A 22514-nucleotide genomic window follows, 5' to 3' on the forward strand; every position below is an offset into this window, starting at 1 on the left:
TTTCCGAGTGAGAACTTTTCGTTCCGACCTGAAAATGCGAAACTTCCTTAATTCCTTTTTTGATGCTACCTGCATTTTCAACAAAAAATCCTTTCTTATCAGTGCTTCCACTTTTCCACGATGTTCACATAAATAATAACGAACACTCTTCTCCTTTCTCCATGAAATGTATACTTGTTTGTTTTTTGACTATGACACGTCTCTCTTTTCCCTCTTTCACTTTTTTTATTCGTGCACTCCCTTCTCCGTCCTTTTTTTCCTCAATTTTCTCGTCATTTTTGCGAACAGAAAAGAGAAAAGGAGAAGATAGATTTCTCTTCTATTTCTCTCTTCGGTCTTCTTCTTTTTGTGCCATTCTGCCCTTTCCCCCTTTTTTGAACACCGATCTGCTCACTTCACTCATTTCTCCAGCTGGGTTGAAATGAACGGTTTCTGTACTTTCTTTTTTCTGTTCTCTCTTTACTCTTTTCTTTTCTTCGTTTTGTAGTACGGGTCAAAAGGTTATAAACCTTGCTCGTTTTCTGTTGAAAATGTCTAACTTTGAGAGTGTGCCATACTGATTCTGATTGCCAGATTCAGAGGGTTGTTAATGAATCAAATACATAGAATGAAAATAGAGCGAAAATTTTGTAGTCAGCACTTTTTTGTACGGGCATTTCTAAGAAAGTTAGTTATGTATCCCCTTCAAATTGACTTCAGTGCAAAATAGCGCGATTTTTGAGCTGTCGTCTTAAAATGACCATAACTTTCTAAGGAGTGCCCGTACAAAAACGTTTTAAACTACAAAAATAAAGCACTACTTTTGATCTGTATGATTCATTAAAAAGTACTTGATGGGACAATCAGTGTTATCATGACTCCCTTTCAAATTTGGATGATTTCAACAAAACCTGCGTCGATAACCTTTTAACCGATACTGTATCTAATACAAGATGACTATTTTGTTCTGAATGTTCACGAACATGACAATCAGTATTGTCATAACACACTTTTAAATTTGGATATTTCCAAGAGAAAACGGCCAATGTCCATAACTTTTGACTTTTTCTGTACGTGTGTAATGAACACCCAAATATGACAGTTTTGGTATTTGAACAATTCCTTTTACTAGATTTTCCAAATCACCACAGATTTTTGGTGATGTAAACAAGAAGAGGAGATTTTGTGGCGTTCTGGTGGCAGAAGCCACACATTATTCACGTAATCCAAAATTTCTTCGAGTTTTTTTCGTGCCCGATTAGTTTAATCCTAATCCCAAAAAGTCCTTTTTTTGTGAAGATGTAACACGTTCCCCTTTTCTGTTTCTGCTTTCTTTTCACACTTCTCGACCCCCCCCCCCCCCCATATCTTTCAACACCCCTTCCCCCCCCCCCCTCCCTCCAATTTCTTCTTCTTCTCCTCCTTTTTTGTCCTCAAATGCGGCAGCTGTTCCTTTTTTCTTGTTGAAACAATTTACATCTGATGTTATGAGAGTCGTTTGTTTATCTTCATTTATTTCACCTTTTGATGTTTTTAAAATTTGATTTTCGTTTTTCTCCGGTAATTCTCGGAAGACAGGTTGAACCGATTCTCAAAAAAAAAGACACCCGCCTATTTTCAATCGAGAGCGGCACAACTGGAAAAATAAAAACTCAAATGTTTCTTCTATTATTCCTCTCATTGTCACTCATCGCTAATTATCTCTGTTATTTCTTAAATTTTCGCAAACCAAAATGTACTTTTACAGTGAAAAGACTAATTCAAAGTGATGGAAGTCGCACAACCGCCCAACTACAATGCCGGTCCACGAAACGGTATGGGTGGAAGACGGAGCCGCTCTCGAAGTAATTCTCGAGGTCAGTATTTCAAATTTATAACATTATTCAAGGTTCGAACATTTTCAGACCGCCGTCCTAACCGCCGTAAGGACCACAACGACGTGCCATATCGAAGCAACTCGTCGTCCAGTGACTCCTCTGGTGAGTTTTTTGCGAGTAACCAAAATTCACACTGAAATATTCTTCTCAGGCCGTTCACTTCGCCGCCGCCGCCGCAGAAGAAATGAAAGCGAAGGACGCGCTACGCATCGAAACGGTGGAGGTGAGTTTTTTGGGCGCCACACCCAAATTGTGTAGATGAAGGGGCTGCAACCGCCGCGTAGCAGTAAAGGGTGGGAGATTTTCGAAGTGGGGAAAAACAAATAAAACTATAAAAATACGAAAAAGGAACAATTCTGTAGGTATCTAGAGGCCTGATTTTTATTAAAAAAAAGAAGAACATGGGAAAAAAACCTCAAGTTCTTATCTGACTCAAACAAAACTATAGAAGAGAGCGCTTCATTGCCATAACTTGGTAGGCAAACTGAGAAAGAGCAAGCCTAGTGTCAACTGGTTTCAGATCGGATTAAAAGATTATATATGTGATCGATCGAACACACAGAGTTAGAGAATTAATTTTTTGTTAAAATTAAATGGAGATCCGCTAACCTCTTTAAATTAAAATGTTTTGAAAAAAATACCGGATTTTGACAAATTGAAACTATATGTAGATAAGTTTCTTGTTTGAAAACTGATTATCCGGATTTCGTGTGATTCCAGTAAATCTTAGTAAGACTTTCTTGACCATAATGAACACGTAAAAAAACTTTTTTGAAAAAGTCCAATATAATACCGTAAAACGTCTAATTCATAGGGGTGCCCCAGTAGTAAGAGTTTGGTGCACAATATCTCAACTGCCTTGAGAAATATCTATTTTTTCTACTAAAAAAACTTTTTGAAAATGTTCACCTATATTTTGTCTTTTTGCAACTTTTTGCAATCTTCTTCGAGAAAAAAAGATATCTCGCGTTCAGTAAGCATTACTGCAGACACCACTATTGGAGGTTCTACAATAATCTGAACTTTTTCCTTTCTGATAAGGTAACTATATTTTCGTGAAGTTTTCCACCCCTTCAGAACGAATAACTCAAGTTTTCAGCTCGCCGTAACAGAGATTCCTCTCATATTCGTGTCCGTCGTGTCGGTCGTGATGGAAGACGGGTGCAGTCACTACCGAATCGACGAGAAGGTATCTAAATGTATGCAATTAACGAAAAAAAAGAAGTTTCCAGCTCACCTTGAATATGTTGCCCAACACGCCAACGCCATTTTCCAACAGGACGATGTGGGAGGAAACCAAAGGCAATCACCTCCCAGAGAAATTCGTGGAGGCCGAGGTTAGTTTATAAAAAAATAGAAATTTAAAAGTTTCCAATTTCCAATTTTCGTTGAAACTGAAAAGTAATTTTTGGAGTTTTAAGGCCAAGACCGTTTTCCACGTCATCAAGAAAACGAGAGGCGGGGTCTGTCACCTCCACAGAATGGTCATCGGGAACAAGATCAAGTTCAAAGTAAGTTAGTACTTGTATGTTCTGTCTGTTTGTCTGTATGTCCTGGTGTCCGCATACTTTTAGAAAGTAAACGACTAAAATGTCGCCGGTGTAATTTGCTAATAAGTTGGCTAGTTGTCAGCAAAAAACATGGTCTTATTTATTTTAAAATCCCAATATGTACCATTCAAATTCAGATCGCAATCAAGAGGAGGAAAGTATGGAGGAACGACTCCGTAAGTCAGAAATTTTGATTATCTTTAATAATTCATTCAAATTTCAGGCCGAGTGGAAGAGATGATCCGAGGAATAGAACAAAATATTATTGATATGGCGATGGGGCGACAAATGATGCCACAGAACCATCGTAAGTAAAAAAAATTACTTTTTTAAATTCCTCAAAAAGGTTGTCTTCTTTTAAAACTTCAAAAATTCCAGATCACTACCACCAGGAACAAATATACCAGCAACACCATCACTATCACAATTACCGTAAGTGTTATAACAATTTGAAATTATAAAATATAAATAACCTTTGAATTTCAGAACAAAACCCACACCAAAACCGTCAACCACAAGTCTACTGGCACAACAACCACGGAGGTCATCAAGGTATTAACTTTTTTCAATAAAAATTCGAATAACCTTCGAGTTTCAGCACTCCACCAACATTATGACATGGAGCAACACCACCACCTAGGCAACTGGTATGGAAATCCAGGTGCTAATTTTTCCTTAAGTACGACATGAATATAGTTCAAAATTTCAGCTCTTCAAGACCATGTACATCAAGGGAATGACCAACAGAATCAGCGCTACCAGCATTATCATGAGCACTATCACCGTAAGTTTTAAAACAATATAAAATAACTAATAAAATAAATTCAAATAACTTTTAATTTCAGCCCACCACCCACACCAGAACCGGCAGCCACAAATCAACTGGCACGAGAACCACGGAGGTCATCAAGGTACTAGTTTAAACTTCAGTTTTCCAAGTGCAATCTAACAGGCTAAAGAAATTAAACAAATGTTTAATTTCAGCACACCACCAACACCACGAAGTGGACCACCGTCAGCAAGACGGAAACTGGGACGAGAATCGGGCTGATCATGGAGAACACCAAGGTATTATTTTTTCTATGTACGATATAAATTTAGTTATCACCGTAAAAGTTAAAATCATCTAACTGATATAAAAAATTATAAGAACTATTGAATTTCAGAACACCACCCACACCAAAACCTCCAGCCACAAATCAACTGGCACGAAAATCACGGAGGCCATCAAGGTACTAACTTTTTTCTGTGTACGATATAAATTCAGTTCCATATTTTAGATCGTCAAGAGCCGGATATTCCAATGCTTCCTCCGCCTAGAATTCGAGAGGAAAATGGAGTGGCGGTGATTGAATACCTCCCACAACAAAATCAAGGTGAGCAAGCAAAACATAGTCGTTAGGCAAAATCTGTCTAAATGTTTGTTAAGCTGAATCTAATACCTATTGAATCGGCAGACAATAAGATATTTGATACTAGTTTTAATTGGCAGTCGCTGAAAGCTGAAAAATCCAAACTTGGACATGCAAACCCCATTTTTGCGTGAATTTTAATTCTTTTGCTCAATTTTTAGAAGTGGGTTTTAATTTTTTGCTCGATTTTCTACTATTTTATCTTACAAAATCAAAAAAAGAAGTTACCGAAAGAAGTTACCGGAAAAAACGAAAATTTCAATATATTCTTTTGAGCTCAACAACCACCACAGCACCACCAGGAGCATCATCGTCGAAACAGAGGGACTGCTCAGGCTATTCTGTTGCGTCGACGCGGTAACTGTCTTAATTTCAGTTTAATTTTCATATAATTTTAATTTTCAGTTCTCCAACGTCATCCGCATGGAGCCCCACCTGCTCCATTCATATTCAGAGAGCATAGTAAGTTCTGAAAATGAAGTAAAATGCGCAGTGTAAATTTCAGTGCCCATCGACGAGTCGTTTTTATTGTGGTTCAACTACCACATCACCAACCACTTGAGTAAGTTAACTTTAAAATCAATTAAACAAAACTTTCATTATATACGTGATCAAAAAATTTCAGACGAGGGCATTGTGAGGGACGCCGAGCTCTATCGTGCGGTGCTTCGAGTAGATGACCACTGTGAGTTATCACAAATTGTTTTTTTGTTGCACTTATCTAATTTTCAGTCCCGCGCCCTGACGTGGAAACTTTCTGGCGTGATCTCGATGAGTTCCGGCTGAGAATGCGTGAGTGAATCTAAAAACAGTATAGAAAAATAATGTTTCGAATTTCAGTTGGACCAGAGCGGCCACAAACACCGGAAAGTCCTCAATATTCAGAACCTGGCAGCCCAGGTTACATTGGTAAGCTTATAGAGAGATTAATATTCTAGATTGGTTGAGTCATTCTCTAATTTTCAGGCCCTGGTGAGGAAAACGGCGGCGTAGAGGAGGAACCACCACGAGAAATCGCTCGGGAAGAATTGAGAGTTCAGGAGGACAATGAACGAGGTGAGGGATAAAAAGACACTTTTTGAGTAGCCCCCTTAACTAATTATGTTTCGAAAACTTTCGAAATTGTCAAGAAACTTTCAAATTAATTTTTATGAGGTTTCTCTTTATGAATATCGATAAAATATCTCAAAATGGATCAAACATCTGTGTTTTGCTATACTTCATTTTAGAAATCAAGTTGTTATGTGCCAGAAGCGTTTTACTGAAATTTCCAAAATGTTATGAGCCCTTCAATTTTCCGCTGTTACAAGTTTTCCCTTTATTGTAATTTGGATGCCACATCCCATTCGCCCCTTCATAACACTATTCTGTCGAATCGTAGTTTTTAGTGGTGGAAGATCCAGAAGAACAGTGGCGACCATATTCTCCAGGCAGCCCCCAATACGGTGAGAGATGAATATTCAAAATTTGTTGAGTCATTCTCTATTTTTCAGGCCCTCCCGAGGACCGCGTCGAAGAGCAAGAAGTGAACTTCAATAGCCAACAGGGTAAGATCCAAATATTTCTCATATTCTCAAAATGTTGTATTTTTTCAGTTCAATATCGGCTCCGATTCTTCATGCAGAGTATGTTTTCAAAAATTATATATACATATACTAGCTAAGATCCTGGCTTGAGATGGAGTTATCGGTTCAGATATACATTACTAGAACAGAGATTCAGCACTGATCACATTTTCGTTTTTCGTTTTTGCTAAACGAGCTCGCGAAAAAAGTATTTTGAATTTTTGTGATTTTGTTCAGTGCTAAAGTTAACTTTTTCAAAATTCTCAACAATGTTTACAACTTTTTATAGCACACATGTATTTTCAATGTAGTCGTTGCTTATGATGAGCGAAAAATACATGGCTTGAAAACGCTAATTTTTGAACTGAAAAGTCACAAAAACGCAAATATAATTTTTACAAGATAGTTTAGCAAGAACAGAATATAGATTCGAAATCAATTTGAAAGTTTTGTTCTAGTGATATCTATCTTAATCTGCAACTCCATCATTATTTTACATGTCATTCTTTAGGATATGATGCGCAAATGTTGGGGGAGGAGATAATGTCGGAGAGGGTGTTCGAAGAGCGATGGAATAATCATCGCAACCAACCCAATAATATTAATAATAATAATAATAATAATAATAATAATAATAATAATAATAATAATTGAATGTTGTTTCTTTAATTTTTGGTTGTTAAAATATTTGGTTTCTAGTAAATTGTTTTTTTTTAAATGAATTTTTGTAAAAAGCGGTCATAACTTCTGCGATAACTATTTTTATTCTTGTGAGTCAAATAGGAAAACACGGAGAATACATTATAGAATAGATTCAAATTTTACAAATATTGCGAAAAGAATGAGATGTGTGTGATATACATATGTATAATATAATTGTGACAGGAAAGAGAGACAGAGGATAAAAAATAATCAATAAGTTGTTGTCAGGAATGGGATATTAGCTTTGGAATTATTGTGTTCAACTGAGATTCAGAAAATTCCATGTCGTTTACATGTCTTACTTTTCGAAGGAAAACAAATAAGTTATTTAGACAAAACTGAATTTGGAAAGTGAGAAAGGAAACAAAATAATTGGAAAAGGGCAACAGAATACATTTTGAAAATATCAGGGAGTTTGTGAAGGAATATGGAAAGAAAGAGTTGAGAAGGAAGAGGAAAAGAAATTATGGTGTAGAATCGGTTGGGAAAATGTTCATAGAAACGTTTGGATGAGAAATCTTCAAGAACAGAAATAAAACTACATTTAAACATGAAGTTATCATAAAACAAAGCAAATAAATGAACAGGTACTCTGATAACATCATGAAAAAGTCAGAAGATCTGGGAGATTGTAAATGAGATCTGTGAAGGTATATGCCATATTTTCCAATCAAAAAAGAGAAAAGGAAGGGGAATTAAAAATAAAGGTTTAGAGGAAAATTTGACTTGGAGTGTTTCAATAAAAATATTATGCTGGAAAGTTTCGAGAAGCAATATAAATACATCACTGAACATAAAGAATGCGAAACTTGCAGTTTTTAGTTAAAAATGGTCAACTTTGTGACTGTGACACGGCCTCCCTGATAGTCTCACAATATTGATTTTTCATGGAGTGTATAGATCACAAATAGAGCTTCATTTTATAGTTGACAATTTTTTTGTACGGGCAAATCCTAAGAAGTTATCAATCGTCAATGTTAATTGCTCGAAAATCTCCACTGAAAAAGTGCAAAAATAGCAAGGAAACACTTTGCGGATTGATAACTTTTTGAAATGTGCCCGTTCAAAACAGTTGTCAACTACAAAAATGAAACTCTATGTGTGATCTATTCACTCCATAAAAATCAATATTGTGATACTATCAGAAGGGCCTTGTCACAGTCACAAAGTTGACAATTTTCAACTAAAAACTGCAAGTTTCGAATTCTTCATTGCCACTACTGTATACACACAATTATTGCCAAAGAATTAAAATCAATTATCGGATTACTGGGCCACAGGGTCAGAAGAGCAAATAATGATGGAGGATGGAACCATTTTCAAAATGTTTGATATTTTATGTACATGGTTTGATGCAAAATTCACATGACAATTGAAAAACCTCATAGAGGGTTTCGAAAATTTCGAAAAGTGTAAAAAATTTGCAAAAACAGAGCCAAAAAAGATGTGTGGTGGTACACTTTTACTATTTACATGGGAATGACCCGGGGTGTCCCCCCTGAAATCTTCCCATATTTTGTTCAGAAATAGTGTCTAACGTAACTAAGAAAAATCCAAAATTATAGCTGCGCTCTCGGAGGTTTGGTAGAGTTACACAACTTTTTTGAAAATTTTCAAAAATTTCGATGTCTCCACTTTGAGAACTCGTAACTTTTTGGGTTTTTGAGCTACCGTGATGGTTTTAGGCTCATTCGATAGGTAATGACACCGACTTCAAAAACTCCTCTTTGAGCACTTACCGAAAAACAAAACCTGCTGAGCTGCAGTTGAAAGTGTGAAAAAAATCGTCCGTGTGAGATAACGATAAATGCCAAATTTCGACAATTGGGGAACTGGGAACTACCACCTGCGTACTCCTCAGTCTGAGTTATGTCTGCGTACGTGCCCAAATATAGGTCGAGCCTTTGAGTTACAGGAGTTATTTCAGTTGTTTTGAAAAATTTCAGCTTTTTCACGTATACGTTCTGTGGTCCAAAATTGAGCCATGTTTATATTGAAGTTACAGCACCAAAAAACAACAGACATGGCTAGTTAATGCAAAATTTTCTGCTATAGCCTCTTTTTTGTTACTTCGCCATTGTTCTTATTTTTTGATGAAAATTGAACGTATAAGGGTACGTGAAAAAGTTGAAATCTTTCAGAAAAACTGAAATAACTCCTGTAACTCAAAGGCTCGACCTATATTTGGACACGTATACAGACATAACTTGGAGTAAGGAGTATGCAGGTGGTAGTCCCCAGTTCCCCGATTGTCGAAATTTGGCATTTATCGTTACCTCACACTGATGATTTTTTCACATTTTCAACTGTAGCTAAGTTTTTCGATAGGTGCTCAAAGAGAAATTTTTGAAGTCGATGTTATTACCTATCGAATGAGCTTAAAACCATTACGGTAGCTCAAAAACTCAAAAAGTTACGAGTTCTCAAAGTGGAGACATCGAAATTTTTGAAAATTTTCAAAAAAGTTGTGTAACTCTACGAAACCTCCGAGAGCGCAGCTATAATTTTGGATTTTTCTTAGTTACGTCAGACACTACTTATATACAAAATATGGGAAAATTTCAGGGGGGACACCCCGGGTCATTCCCATGTTAGTTTAGAGATGAAAAGTAGAAATTCTTGTAAAATATGTTCCCACTTCCCCAAAGAGTGTTCTGAGCACCACGAACATCCCTCACATCAGAAACGATTTTCAGTTGTCCCAAGAAGTCTGCATCGAATCATACATATGAAAGTATCACACCTTTTGAAAATAATTGAGAATGGTATAAAAAAGTAAGAAGGGGTTTCCCAAGGTGTCCATTGCATAAGTTGTAGTTAATCATCGTATTTAACTGAGGTGAATTCTGCCAAACCCATGTGCACTCCACAACGTGGGCACTTGACTAGTAAGTGCAAGGTTTTTCTGGAAAAAAGTTTTTTCTAATTTCTACATACTTTGAGATACTTTGAGCCTAACACTATACAGATACGTATCATCAACGACAGTCAAAACTTGAACAAGTTATTTAAATGTGAATATAGAATGATTTGGGGTCAAATACGATTTTAAAAAGAAATATGTTTCAGTTTTCAGAGATACCGTCAAACTAATAACCCTACTCACATTTTTCATGATTTGACATCGGAAAAACTTCAACTTACTTCAACAAGTGTTTTAGTTCCTCCTGTTTCTCCTCTTTAATATTTCTTTGACGATTTTTTGGAAGATGTCCTCTAAAACTTTTCTCACGTTTTTTGTTTCGCTCGCGCTCGGCGGATACTTGTTCCTGATATTGACGTTCTATCTTCTCTTCTTCATTCGGTTTATACTCTCTACCAGTTTCCTTAAACATCCGCTCGCGGTTAACATCTCTTTCTCTATAAAAAAAATCACTTGAAACCTGACGCTAAATACCTAGTTGCATACTTTGCGCGACGTAATCCATCTGCATACGATTCCGCCGTGTAGGCATCTTGGCTGAAAGGCAGTTGTGTCTGCCAGGCTTCTTCCAATTCACTCAAAAACACTTCCGTCGTCTCAGCAGTCTTCTCTGTACACTCCATTTCTTGTTGCAGGCAGTTTATAAAGTTGTATTGAGCATCGTATAGTTTTTGGACGATAGGATCCTTCGACCGTTTAATAACATCAATGGTTTTGTGAAAGCTCTTTCCAGCGACCAGTGCGGTGAAGTACTCGCGGGGGAATGGGTGTGTGAGAATGAAGTTTTCTGGGCTACCATGTTCCGCTTTTCGGTAGACTATTGCATTGACAGCGTAGGCTAAACCATATACAATACAATTTAAAAATGTGGGTTCCTAGTTTAGTGCTTCGTAGATTTTTTTAACACCTCTACAATCACAATTCTACCGAGTCTAGGTAAAAAACATTCAAACTTTTTACTTACCTCTTCTTCGCGGAACCTTTGGTCGTCGGCGAACTGGTGGCACCATTTCGAAAGTTGAAGTTAGCTTCGGAAAAGTGCTGAAATGATATTTTTGTGTCTATGAGATTGAAATTTGAAAAAATGGGACAAATATTGAGAAAATGTGGACGATACTTTGTGAATAGTTAGTCTAACAAACGAAAAAGGAACCACGGGGGTGTCTAGTAGGAATGACAGATGTTTCAAAAAAAAGGCGAATGATGAGAGCTTTGAATCATCCCTTTTCATCTGTTCCCGCTTCTCAAGATTATAATTTGAAGGTACTAAGTGTGCGCACTATTATTAAAGAGGTGTGTCTTACGCTTGTCTCGGTGAAATTATAGGTTATAGCGGTTTGTTGAAATAAAGAATCGCCAAGAGCACAAAAACCAAAACAATATATTCAGATGAAAAAAGGTTATAGAAAAGATTGGTTTATAAGGCTCTTTTACTGGTTCTGATAGTAGGAAATGAATCTGGATCACACATTCAAAAGCTTAAGTAGGATGAATATTGAAAAATGTTAAGTTAAGTACACCTCTAGAATACTGTGCACAAAAATGAGGAAGCAAGATAAGTTTCCATTATGCCCATACGCTAACTACCGAATACTGTATCAGACACTTCCGTATCACACTTCAAAAGTTTCAAAGAAACAAAGCAATACTTTCTCTAACAAAAACAACAAGATCTGACTTGGAAATCGAGTCACGGTTGAAAAAATGTTATCCAAGCGTAAAATTCAAAAAAAACTTTTTCAAAACTTTTTCAGCCCGGATACGCAACACTGGTTACTGTGAGTCACTTGATGCTCTTTTCTTCAAAACATAAGAACATAGGGCGGAAGTAAAAACGTTCACAGGAAACATTGGAAAAAAATGAGTGTTAAAAACGGTAGATAACTAGAACAGAGATACTGTAGACTAGGATGAAAAGACAATAGTAGCACGAACAGACAAGATCTTCCAACATTTCAATCCTCTACTCAAACAGATCGATCAAACTGCTCTCCTTGTGTTTTCGCTTCCCTGTCTTATGATTTGAAGGTAAATGGAATTCACACTATTATTAAAGATGTTTGTCTCCGCTCTTCTTGCTCTAATTATAGGTTAAAAACTGCTTGTTTGGTTAAAGAACCGTCAAAAGCACAAGGACCAAAACAAAATATTGCGAGAACGGGAGATCCATAAATGAAGTATCACGGTTGAAAAACTGAGAGCACAAAACGATTTTGTTTACAAAAGTAAGGAAACAATATCAAGGTAAAAAGAAAATATATAAGTTATCATATCCCGAAATTTTTTTCACCGTGTCGTGTAGTAAACATAACTACTACTACCACAACTGAAAAATGCTGATAATGAAGCAGAAAAATTACAAAAATGAATCAGCTAACGGTTGACCAATTTCTGTCAAACTTTCGTTATCAAAAAAAGTTTTCAAAAACGTTTTTTATTCCGATACGCAACACCGGTCATTATGAGTCACTTGGTGCATATCATTTCAAACCATAAACAAAACATTCGTACGTTCAAAATCAAAATAACGACCGGGGATGACTATACGGTACTTTGAAGCAAAAGTTGAAAGATATTCGAAATTTCCAAGTGGAACAGGACACAAATGTGGGCACGTTCTGGTATTCTCAGCTAGATTTGACGAAGAATGGTCATGATTGGAGTGGCAATAATAGCGGAGACGAGACGACAAGCGTCGAAAACATGTTTGAATATTACCGTCTTTTGTCATTGTCTCTTTTCCCATGGTCTGGTAATTGAATTACTGTAATGCACAGTAACAACACGTTCTGACTTTTTTGCATTTTAGTACGCTGAGTTGATTTTTGTTTTTCTTGTGATGAATAGGCGCAGGTAGGCGACACATGTCAGACGCGATGGGAAGAAAGAGAATAGGGAGAGTACGTATTGAAGGTTGGTTTGATAATAGGTTGGGAAGTGTTTAAGTGACGGTAAATCTCACAGAAGGCTAAAAACACAAAGGTATAACAGTACGTACTGTCATTCTTATCAAAACCTTGTTCCGAAAATTCAGTCAATCTTATATCAATTTGGAACCCTATTGCTCGAATCTCGATTTTGTTTCAAGTCCCATTATTTTCAATTTCAGTATCCTTATGGGTTTTATAACCCCGCCCCTTCTTTTTCCTCTCTTTTTATCTCTGTGTCCTTAACTCTGTCGTCTTCTAGGCTCTCGTTTTGTGAGCAACTCACATCCATTATGATTGTGTTAGTGGGGGGCGGCGCAACATGAAAGTGCCGCGTGAGTGTGTGTGTGTGTCCGTGGCCTTCTGTTGATATCGCACTATTCGTGCATGATAACGGAAGGTCTCCTGCCCGCAGCTCAGCATGGAGCCAAAATCAATAAGCTAGAGGCTGATAAAGAGTGCGACGGCACCGAGAGCGCGGCCAAAGATGTGTGTTGATGACGTTCGTGAGAAAAGGGGAAAGAGAGAAAAAAGCAGCGGCGTGACAAGTATTGTATACCAGTAGGAAAAATGATGTAACAAAAAGATGAAGGAGAAGAAGAAAAATCAAAATCGCATTTCATTTTTTCCTAACATGGATTATACTTTTAGAAATAAAAATAAGGTCAATGAATGAACAATAAGGCAAGTGAGCGAAAATAAGATTCAAAAAGAAAGACTTGAAAAAACGGTCGAAAATTGGAGAATAGATACTGTAGGCTAAGTTGAAAAGACAAGAGTAACACGATCAGACAAAATTTTTAAACATTTCAATACTCTACTCAATCAGACCGATCAAACGTATCTCAATGTTTTCTCGCTTTGCTGCATGATAATTGGAAGGTATATGGGATTCACACTATTATGGAAGCGGTGTGTAGCACGCTCTTTTTCCTCTAATTATAGGTTAAAAACTGCTTGTTTGGTTGAAAAATCGTCAAAAGCACAAGGACCAAAACAAAATTTTACGAGAACGAGAGATCCATAAATGATGTCTCAAGGTTGAAAAACTGAGAACACGAAACGATTTTGTTTAAAAAAGAATGCAAAAATATCAAGGTAAAAATAAAATACATAAATTCTCTTGTCCCGTGATTTAGTAACCAATAGCGTGGCTAATAAAGAGAACTGCTACTTCACATTCATGAGAATGAAGCAGAAAACTACAAAAATAAATCAGCTAACGGTTGACCAATTTCTGCCAGACATTCGTTATCAAAAAAAGTTTTCAAAAACTTTTTTTGTTCCGATACGCAACACCGGTCACCATGAGTCACTTGGTGCATATCATTCCATAACATGTAACCTTTGAACGTTGCAATCTGGAATAACATCCGAGGATGAGCATACTATGAGGAATAAACTGGAAGATATTCGAGATTTTCGAGTGGAAGGACACAAATGTGGTCTCATTCTGGTATTCTCAGCTAGATTTGACGGAGAATCGTCATGATTGGAGTGGTAATAATAGCGGAGACTAGACGACAAGCGTCGAAAACATGTTTTGAATAATACTGTCTTTTGTCATTGTCTGTTTTCCCATGGTCTGCTAATTAAATTACTGTAATGCACAGTAAGAGCGCGTTCTGACTTTTTTGAATTTTAGTACGCTGAAATGTTTTCTGGTTGTCAACACTGGAATATAAATATTTGTAACCATTGAGAAATGAAATTTTGTTTTCATGGGATCGAACATCTGTCTTTCAGCTGTTTCTATATACTTGACCCCGTCGCGGCCTTTTTGTCCTTATTTGCACTAATATTTTCAAAATTTCAGTGCACCACAATTTTCTTTATAGTAATATAGTGTGTGATCATCAAGAAAAAGAGACACCGCAAAAAAGGGGGAGTGTTATGACTACAAGCGTTCCTTTCTTTTGTCTAATTAGGAGGAGCGGTAAAATGGGAACGATGCGGTAAATCGAAAAGCGGAAAGAGACAATATGAGTCACAATATTCAAAAACATTTAACTGTGAGCTGCCACCTAATTAAAAAAAGCAAAAAAACAATGCATTGTAAACTAAAAATACTATTTGCATGACGGACGTTCACAAAAGTTGTGGAGATGAAAGAACCAAAAGGGAATATGTGTTAACGTTTGATTTCAAGGAATTTTTGTTGAGTCAAACGTGTTTGCAGCTATGAACACGCATTGAGGGTTTGAAAATTTTGAATAAATAGGAAACCATCATAAAAAAATGGTGTTGAAAAAGCGTTAGAAGATGAGGAAAAAGTTAATGTAGACAGAATAAACATGACAGTTGCTGGTTGAAAGAATAACAGAAAAGTTCTTATAACATCAGTCATCAGAAATTATGAATCTGAAAAAAATTCGAAACCCTCTCAATATTTTTGTTTTTCTCACGGTGTTGATCTAGAGTAAGAGAATGCAAATTACCATTAAAAGCTTTATAATTGTGTTTTTTTTGCTGACAATGTAAAGTTAAAGTTCTCGGTAATGAACTGAAAAAAGTGTGGATAAAAACGAAAAGATTAAGAAAATTGCCAAATTTGAAATAGAATAGAAAAGGGGATACCGTAATCCATCATGACAACTACCACATCACATCTGACGATAATTAAGAATGAAGCATGAAATAACAAAACAATCAGCTCACGGTTGACAAACTTAAATTTTTTTCAAAAACTTTTTTTGTTCCGATACGCAACACTGGTCACCGTGAGTCACTTGGTGCATATCATTCCAAAACATGTAACCCTTGTATGCCTGTAAAACGCTGAGAAACACACCGGCTCACAACACCATTCGGTATTATTGACATGGATAGAGACTCGTCTGGTACATAAAAAATTCAAAAAGACACAGGAGAAAAAATGCCAGCAACTATAAAAATTCAGATGGGAAAATAGTTGAGATAAAATATATTAGAAGAATATCAGGGCGTCTTTCTGTCAAGTCAAAGTGGACCGTCAAGATTCGATTGGTAACAAACCATAGTGAAGCCAAGATCACGAGTGTCGTGTCTTGGGTCTTGGGTGTTATTTTCTTTTTTTTCCTTTCATGTGTAATTGAATTACTGTAATGTACAGTCAGCATAGATTTTCGCTTGTTTTGAATGAGAAAAATGTTCTATTTTGAAATTTTGCTCTACGATAATAGCCTTCTAATGTTTTCATCTTCGGAAGTTATATAAAGATTCCGTATCATCATAGTTCTGTTTTTGACCAAATAGATAAACTTCAATTGAAATATAAATTTTACCGATTTTACTGATAGTAGCAACATGATCAGAAATATAACATAGCGGGGCTATGGATTAATCAAAAAAAAAGAAAAGTATCCAAATACAACAATAATCCAATCATATGTGGAGCACGAATTTTAAAATCAAATTAAAATCAAAAATGATGTTTTTTGAAGATTGTAAGAAATTTACCTCAAAAAAATTGTCTCCAACACTAACCATTCGATAGGTATGTTTTTCCCATTTCATGGAAATAAAAACAGCAGAAAAATTCATTTTAAAAAATACAAAAAGGAGTTGCCTGCTGCTGGAATCGAACCAGCGTCGCCACGGCCACAACGTGGAGTACTAACCACTATACTAAGCAGGCCGAGAGAAACACATGTTAACAGCCATGATGAATGTGGGGGGTCGGAGGGGTGGTTGGCGCCGAAGGAGAAGGCGCAGGTAGACGACACATGTCACGCGCGATGAGAAGAAAGGAAATAGGGAGAATACGTATTGAAGGTTGGTTTGATCAAGCGACGGAAAAACTCACAGAAGGCTGGAAAACACAGTAATGTAAAATTTAGTCAATCTTTCCTCAATTTGTAATCCTGTTGGTCAAATCTCAATTTTTCAAATCCTATTGCTTTCAATTTCAGCACCCATATTACCCCGCCTTCTTCTTTTTCCGCTCTTTTTATCTCTGTGTCCGTGGCCCTCTCTTGATATCGCACTATTCGTGCATGATAACGGAAGGTCTCCTGCACGCAGCTCAGCATAGAGCCGAAATCAATAAGCTGGAGGCTGATAAAGAGAGTCCTAAACTCTGTCGTCTAGGCTCTCGTTTTGTGAGCAACTCACATTCAGTATGATTGTGTTGGTGGGGGACGGCGCAACATGAAATTGCCGCGCGAGTGTGACTGTGTGTGTCCGTGGCCCTCTATAGATATCGCACTATTCGTGCATGATAACGGAGGGCTCTCTGCCCGCAGCTCAGCATAGAGCCGAAATCAATAAGCTGGAGGCTGATAAAGAGTGCGACGGCTCCGAGAGCGCGGCCAAAGGTGTGTGTTGATGACGTTCGTGAGAAAAAGGGGAAAGCGCGACTCTTTTTTGCATATCAGAGCAGAAGAGCTCAGAGAAATTCCACTGGATGCGGGCGGAGCCAGGGTTTCAGAGTTTTGAGAGCTCACGTGCGCTGATGACGTTCTAAAATAGAAAGAAGGATTCATGTTTTGGGATAATGATAAAAAAAAGAGACTTCAAAATTTTTTGAGAGAAAAAATTCAAAAAATAATTAATTTCAGAATTTTGATGTAGAATAACATTTGAATTTTAAAAATTGGAAAAGTAGAATAGAGAGTAGTAATTGGAAACTTTGAGTGAATGCAAAAGCAAAACCAGTACAAAACCGTTTTAATTGAAGAATAAACTGTCAGGAAAAAAAATAGTAAATTTGACGTTTTCAAAGGAATGCATCGAAAAGCACCACAGATGGATAGCCACCAAAACTACAAAATACGACAGAAACAAGAGGAAATATTGGTTACGAGAGACAACTGTTGCTTGACTAGCGGAAGATGGAGAATACATATTAACGGTGAGTTTGAAAAGGTGACGGGAAATCTGACAGATGGCTAAAAAACACAAAGGTATAGCAGTACGTACTGTCATTCTTATCAAAACGTTGTTCCGAAAATTCAGTCAATCTTATTTCAATTTGGAATCCTATTGGTCGAATCTCGATTTTGTTTCAAATCCTATTATTTTCAATTTCAGCACCTATTAAACCCCGCCCCTTATTTTTCCTCTCTTTTTATCTCTGTGTCCTTAACTCTGTCGTCTAGGCTCTCGTTTTGTGAGCAACTCAAATCCAGTATGATTGTGTTGGTGGGGGACGGCGCAACATGAAAATGCCGCGCAAGTGTGTGTGTGTGCGTCCGTGGCCCTCTGTTGATATCGCACTATTCGTGCATGATAACGGAAGGTCTCCTGCCCGCAGCTCAGCATGGTGCCGAAATCAATAAGCTGGAGGCAGATAAAGAGTGTGACGGCTCCGAGAGCGCGGCCAAATATGTGTGTTGATGACGTTTATGAGCAAAAGGAGAAAGCGCGACTCTTTTTTGCTTATCACAGCGGAAGGGCTCGGAGAAATACCACTAGATGCGGGCGGAGCCAGAGATTTTCGAGTTTTGAGAGATGACGAGTGCTGATGACGTCCTGATTGAAACAGAAAGAGGATTTTTTGTTTGGAGATAACATAATCCAGGGACTGACATAAGATAAATTTTTGGGTAGGGAAAGAGAATTTGAAAGGAACTTTTGTAGTTTTAATGATGCAGGTGCAGGTGCAGTTGCCCACCAGATGCAAAGAGTAGCTACCTCCTTTTTTTTCTTCTTTTAAGTTTCTTTATCTGTCCTCAACTCTGTTGTCTAGACTCTCGTCAGTGGATTTATGTTGCTGGGGGACGACGCGAGCTAGAAATGCCGCGCGAGTGTGCATGTGTGTATCCGTGGCCCTCTGTTGATATCGCACTATTCGTGCATGATAACGGAGGGCTCTCTGCCCGCAGCTCAGCATAGAGCCGAAATCAATAAGCTGGAGGCTGATAAAGAGTGCGACGGCTCCGAGAGTGCGGCCAAAGATGTGGGTTGATGACGTTTATGAGCAGAAGGGGAAAGCGCGAATCTTTTTTGTTTATCAGAGCGGAAGGGCTCAGAGAAATTCCACTGGATGGGGGCGGATCCAGGGTTTCAGAGTTTTGAGAGGTCACGTGCGCTGATGACGTTCTAAAATAGAAAGAAGGATTTATGTTTTGGGATAATAATTTTAAAAAACAGGGACTTGAAGAATAAAGTGTCAGGAAAAATACATGACATTTGATGTTTTCCAGGGAATCAATCAAGAAGTACCACAGATTGATAGCCACCAAAACTTCAAAATACGGCAGAAACAAGAAGAAATATTGATGATGAGAAAAATCACAGCATGATGGCTAACCAGCGAAAGATAAACAGATGTCAATGCGGTGAATCTGCAAAATTCACATCAAGAACTGATGAAACAAATAAATATATGCTCACAAGCCATGACAAGAGGATCGAAAAATGAATTTCAGCTGGATATTATTGCGCTCAGTTTCTTATTAAAGATCATCAGATACTCTCCGCCAGAACTTGGAATTTCAGGTGAAGCACCGAATGCTCAACGACGGTGATTGCTAACGTTGATGAGGAAATAGTCATAATCTGATTCGGGAAAAGTTCTGAAAGTTCTGAACCCATCTTCTATCTTGCTGTGTGCTGCGTGTCGCCCTTGATAAAAGTGAGTTTTCTATATAATTGCTTCAGTCCACGAGCAAAATATGCACCAGCTTTTCAAAACATAGAGAGTTGCCGTCAAAAACAGTATACTGAGCAGAAACCAGCAGCGACGAGAATACATCATTTAGAGTGATATTTATAGTTGTTTTTTCTATGAGTTTAGTTAATACACCTCGATAATTCAGTTGATAATTTTAAGCCTTTGTGATATTCAGAATATCATAACTGTTAATTTACTTTCATGGTTTGAGTCGAAAATCACACATTTTAATAAAATGCTATGAATTTACGAGATGGGAAAGAAAGTGAAAGGGAGAACATGTTGGTTTGATAAATATGTTGGAAACGGAAACTTTCACAGACTACTAGGTAACACGACAGTGTTACAGTGTGTATTGGCATTCTCATGGAAACTTATTCTGGAAATTTAGTCAATCTCTCTCCAACCTGAAAATTTATTTTTCACGCTTTGTAGTTATATTCCTTGCCATTCTTTTAAATTTCGATTTTGTTTCAAATTCTATTATTTTCATTTATAGTACTTTCATAACAGCATTCTCTTTTTAATATCTCTCTGTGGAGTCCCCAACTCTGTCTTCTAGGCTCTCGTTTTGTGAGAAACTCACATCCAGTATGATTGTGTTGGAAAGGGACGGCGAAACATGAAAATGCCGCGCGAGTGTGTGTGTGTGTGTGTGCGCCCTCTATTGATATCGCACTATTCGTGCATGATAACGGAAGGCCCCTTGCCCGCAGCTCAGCATGGAGCCGAAATCAATAAGCTGGAAGCTGATAAAGAGTGCGAAGGCTCCGAGAGCGCGGCCAAAGGTGTGTGTTGATGACGTTTTGGAAAAAAAGAGAAAGCGCGACTCTTTTTTGTTTATCAGAGCGGAAGGGCTCAGAGAAATTCCACTGGATGGGGGCGGAGCCAGAATTTTCTGAGTTTTGAGAGCTGACGAGTGCTGATGACGTTCTAAAATAGAACGAAGGATTTTTGTTTGGAAATAACAAAAAATAGGGACTGAAAAAAAATTTTGTGGTCTCAACGCTGCAGCACGCCCGAGACAAAATATGGCTGATGGAGAAGTATGGGAATTCTATGAAAGGTGTGCTGGTTAGCTTTGAAATCCGTTAGAAAACATGTCAAAGGTGCGCCAGATAATCGAGAATTCCAGTAAAAACGCGTCAAAGGAGCGCCAGATAATCTGAAACCTACTTCCAAACGCGCCAAATATTTTGAAATCCACTAGAAACCGCGCCAAAAGTGCACCATGTAATCTGAAATCCACAAGGAACTGCGCCAAAGGTGCATCAGATAGCTTTGAAATTTACTAGAAAACGGATCAAAAGTCAGCACTTGAAATTATGATTCTCCTAGATTTTCTGAGTTTGTTTTCTTGAACCTTTTCCTCTTGCATCAAACGTTTCGCAATAGTTTCTAACTGTTTTCGATTGGCTGAATTGGCAGAGTCAAAGCTCTGAAAAAATCGATAATTAAGAGTGCGGCACATTTTGAATAGCCCTCGACTCTCAATAAATTGATTTTTCAGGTGATCTTGTGCAATATAACTTTATTTGAAGTTAAAACAATCAAATATCCATTTTCACATAACGATGTTGTAGAACCATTCTCTTCTCCAGCTTTTCCATACAGTGACGACGAGCTTTTTTCAACTGTCTTTCATTGAAAACTAAGCCATCAACTGATGAAACAAACTGAAAATAATAAACTTACGTTTGTGGAAGAGTATAGTTTTCCACTCGATAGCAATATTGATAGATGTAGTGGAGCAGAAAAGCGAGAAGACTGCTTCCGACAATGATCCCGATCGAAATGAAGAAAATTGGCTTGAAAGTGGTGATGGAACTGCATGTGAAGAGAATATTGGAGCAGTCCGAAGTCTCACTGATGCATACAGCTCTACGCTTGTAGTGGACGCGGAAGGAACAATGCTTCTGTAACAGAAAACGTTTAGAATTACGATATTTTTATAAGAAATTACCTCAACTTCCCAAAACATGTTCCCATTCGACTCTCGGCACTTCACATTCTTCTTCGTGGTATTGAATCCGTCATTTAGGTCGATGGAGCATTTCGGACCAGAACTTCGACAGTTGACAAGGTTTCCATCAAGACGTTGGTCACTTTTCCCAAGTTTTCCCTAAAAACTCATTTTTCTGCCTAAAACCAAAAAATGGAAAAAAAAAGCGACTTACCTCGATCTCACACAGGATAACATTGTCAGATTTGTGGTCCTCCAGATTGTTTTCAGCAAAACAACCCACCGTGACTAAAATAAGAAGAAGAAGAAACTGCCCCCGCATAGTCGTTAGCGGTTCAAGAATGATTTTGGGAAGGACGACTGAGGGAGCCAGGTGTCCCTCATTTCCATAAAGTCGTTAAAAGTATGGTTTTCTTGCATAATATTAAATTTTATTATCAGAAAAGGGGCGAAAAGAAACTAAGAATAATATCAAAAATGGAAACGAGGCAAAGAACAATTTTTAAAACAACATTTTTGCAGGTTACGGTAACTTGGTACCCTCCGAAACTTAAAGGAAGTAAATTTATATAATTGGTACTGTGCTGTCGGAATTCCGTAGTTCTTCATGGAATACTATGCTGGGGTAGATGTGTGCTAAACTTTCAGATAGTAGGTGTCATGTTCAGATGGCGATCAACTTCTAGTGGGTTTGCCAAGTCTGGTTGCCAATAATGTCCAGCCGTCCGTGATTCATCTGAAATTCAAAGTTCTGACGGAGAGTACCCAATGATCTTAGCTAAGAAACTTACCGCAATGACATCCAGCTGGTATTCTGTTTTCGATCATCTTGTCTATTGATCTACTTGTGATCTATTTGTTTCCTCCGTTTTTGATGTGAAATTGATTTTGAAGATCCACCGCGATGTCATCTGTTCATCTTCCGTTAGTCAACCATCAGTTGTCTCTCGTAACCAATATTTCCTCTCGTTTCTGCCGTATTTTGAAGTTTTGGTGGTTATCCATCTGTGGTGCTTCTCGA

General features: G+C 37.6%; 3 protein-coding genes across 3 annotated transcripts; 1 reads left to right on the forward strand and 2 right to left on the reverse strand.

Moving 5' to 3' along the window:
• Window positions 1–1775: 1775 nt before the first annotated feature.
• On the forward strand, window positions 1776–6481 carry GCK72_022331 (uncharacterized protein; the record flags this gene model as incomplete). The annotated part of the gene is made up of 24 exons (XM_053734763.1): window positions 1776–1835; window positions 1884–1958; window positions 2008–2079; window positions 2956–3193; window positions 3278–3367; window positions 3544–3582; window positions 3630–3713; window positions 3785–3838; window positions 3893–3958; window positions 4005–4067; window positions 4116–4190; window positions 4252–4317; window positions 4391–4474; window positions 4573–4638; window positions 4687–4782; window positions 5224–5280; window positions 5324–5380; window positions 5444–5503; window positions 5551–5610; window positions 5659–5727; window positions 5785–5874; window positions 6207–6263; window positions 6312–6365; window positions 6414–6481. 24 exons carry the CDS (start codon window positions 1776–1778, stop codon window positions 6479–6481), a joined length of 1800 nt encoding a protein of 599 aa, XP_053578329.1.
• Window positions 6482–9902: 3421 nt separating this feature from the next.
• GCK72_022332 (uncharacterized protein) lies at window positions 9903–11018 on the reverse strand (the record flags this gene model as incomplete). Its single annotated transcript, XM_053734764.1, has 4 exons — window positions 9903–9990; window positions 10230–10445; window positions 10495–10846; window positions 10973–11018. 4 exons carry the CDS (start codon window positions 11016–11018, stop codon window positions 9903–9905), a joined length of 702 nt encoding a protein of 233 aa, XP_053578330.1.
• Window positions 11019–21221: 10203 nt separating this feature from the next.
• On the reverse strand, window positions 21222–21815 carry GCK72_022333 (uncharacterized protein; the record flags this gene model as incomplete). The annotated part of the gene is made up of 3 exons (XM_003096730.2): window positions 21222–21446; window positions 21494–21652; window positions 21708–21815. The coding sequence occupies 3 exons, from the start codon at window positions 21813–21815 to the stop codon at window positions 21222–21224; spliced, it is 492 nt and encodes a 163-aa protein (XP_003096778.2).
• Window positions 21816–22514: the final 699 nt, after the last annotated feature.

The sequence above is a fragment of the Caenorhabditis remanei genome, chromosome X (assembly GCF_010183535.1).
Source record: "Caenorhabditis remanei strain PX506 chromosome X, whole genome shotgun sequence".
Lineage (NCBI taxonomy): Eukaryota > Metazoa > Nematoda > Chromadorea > Rhabditida > Rhabditidae > Caenorhabditis > Caenorhabditis remanei.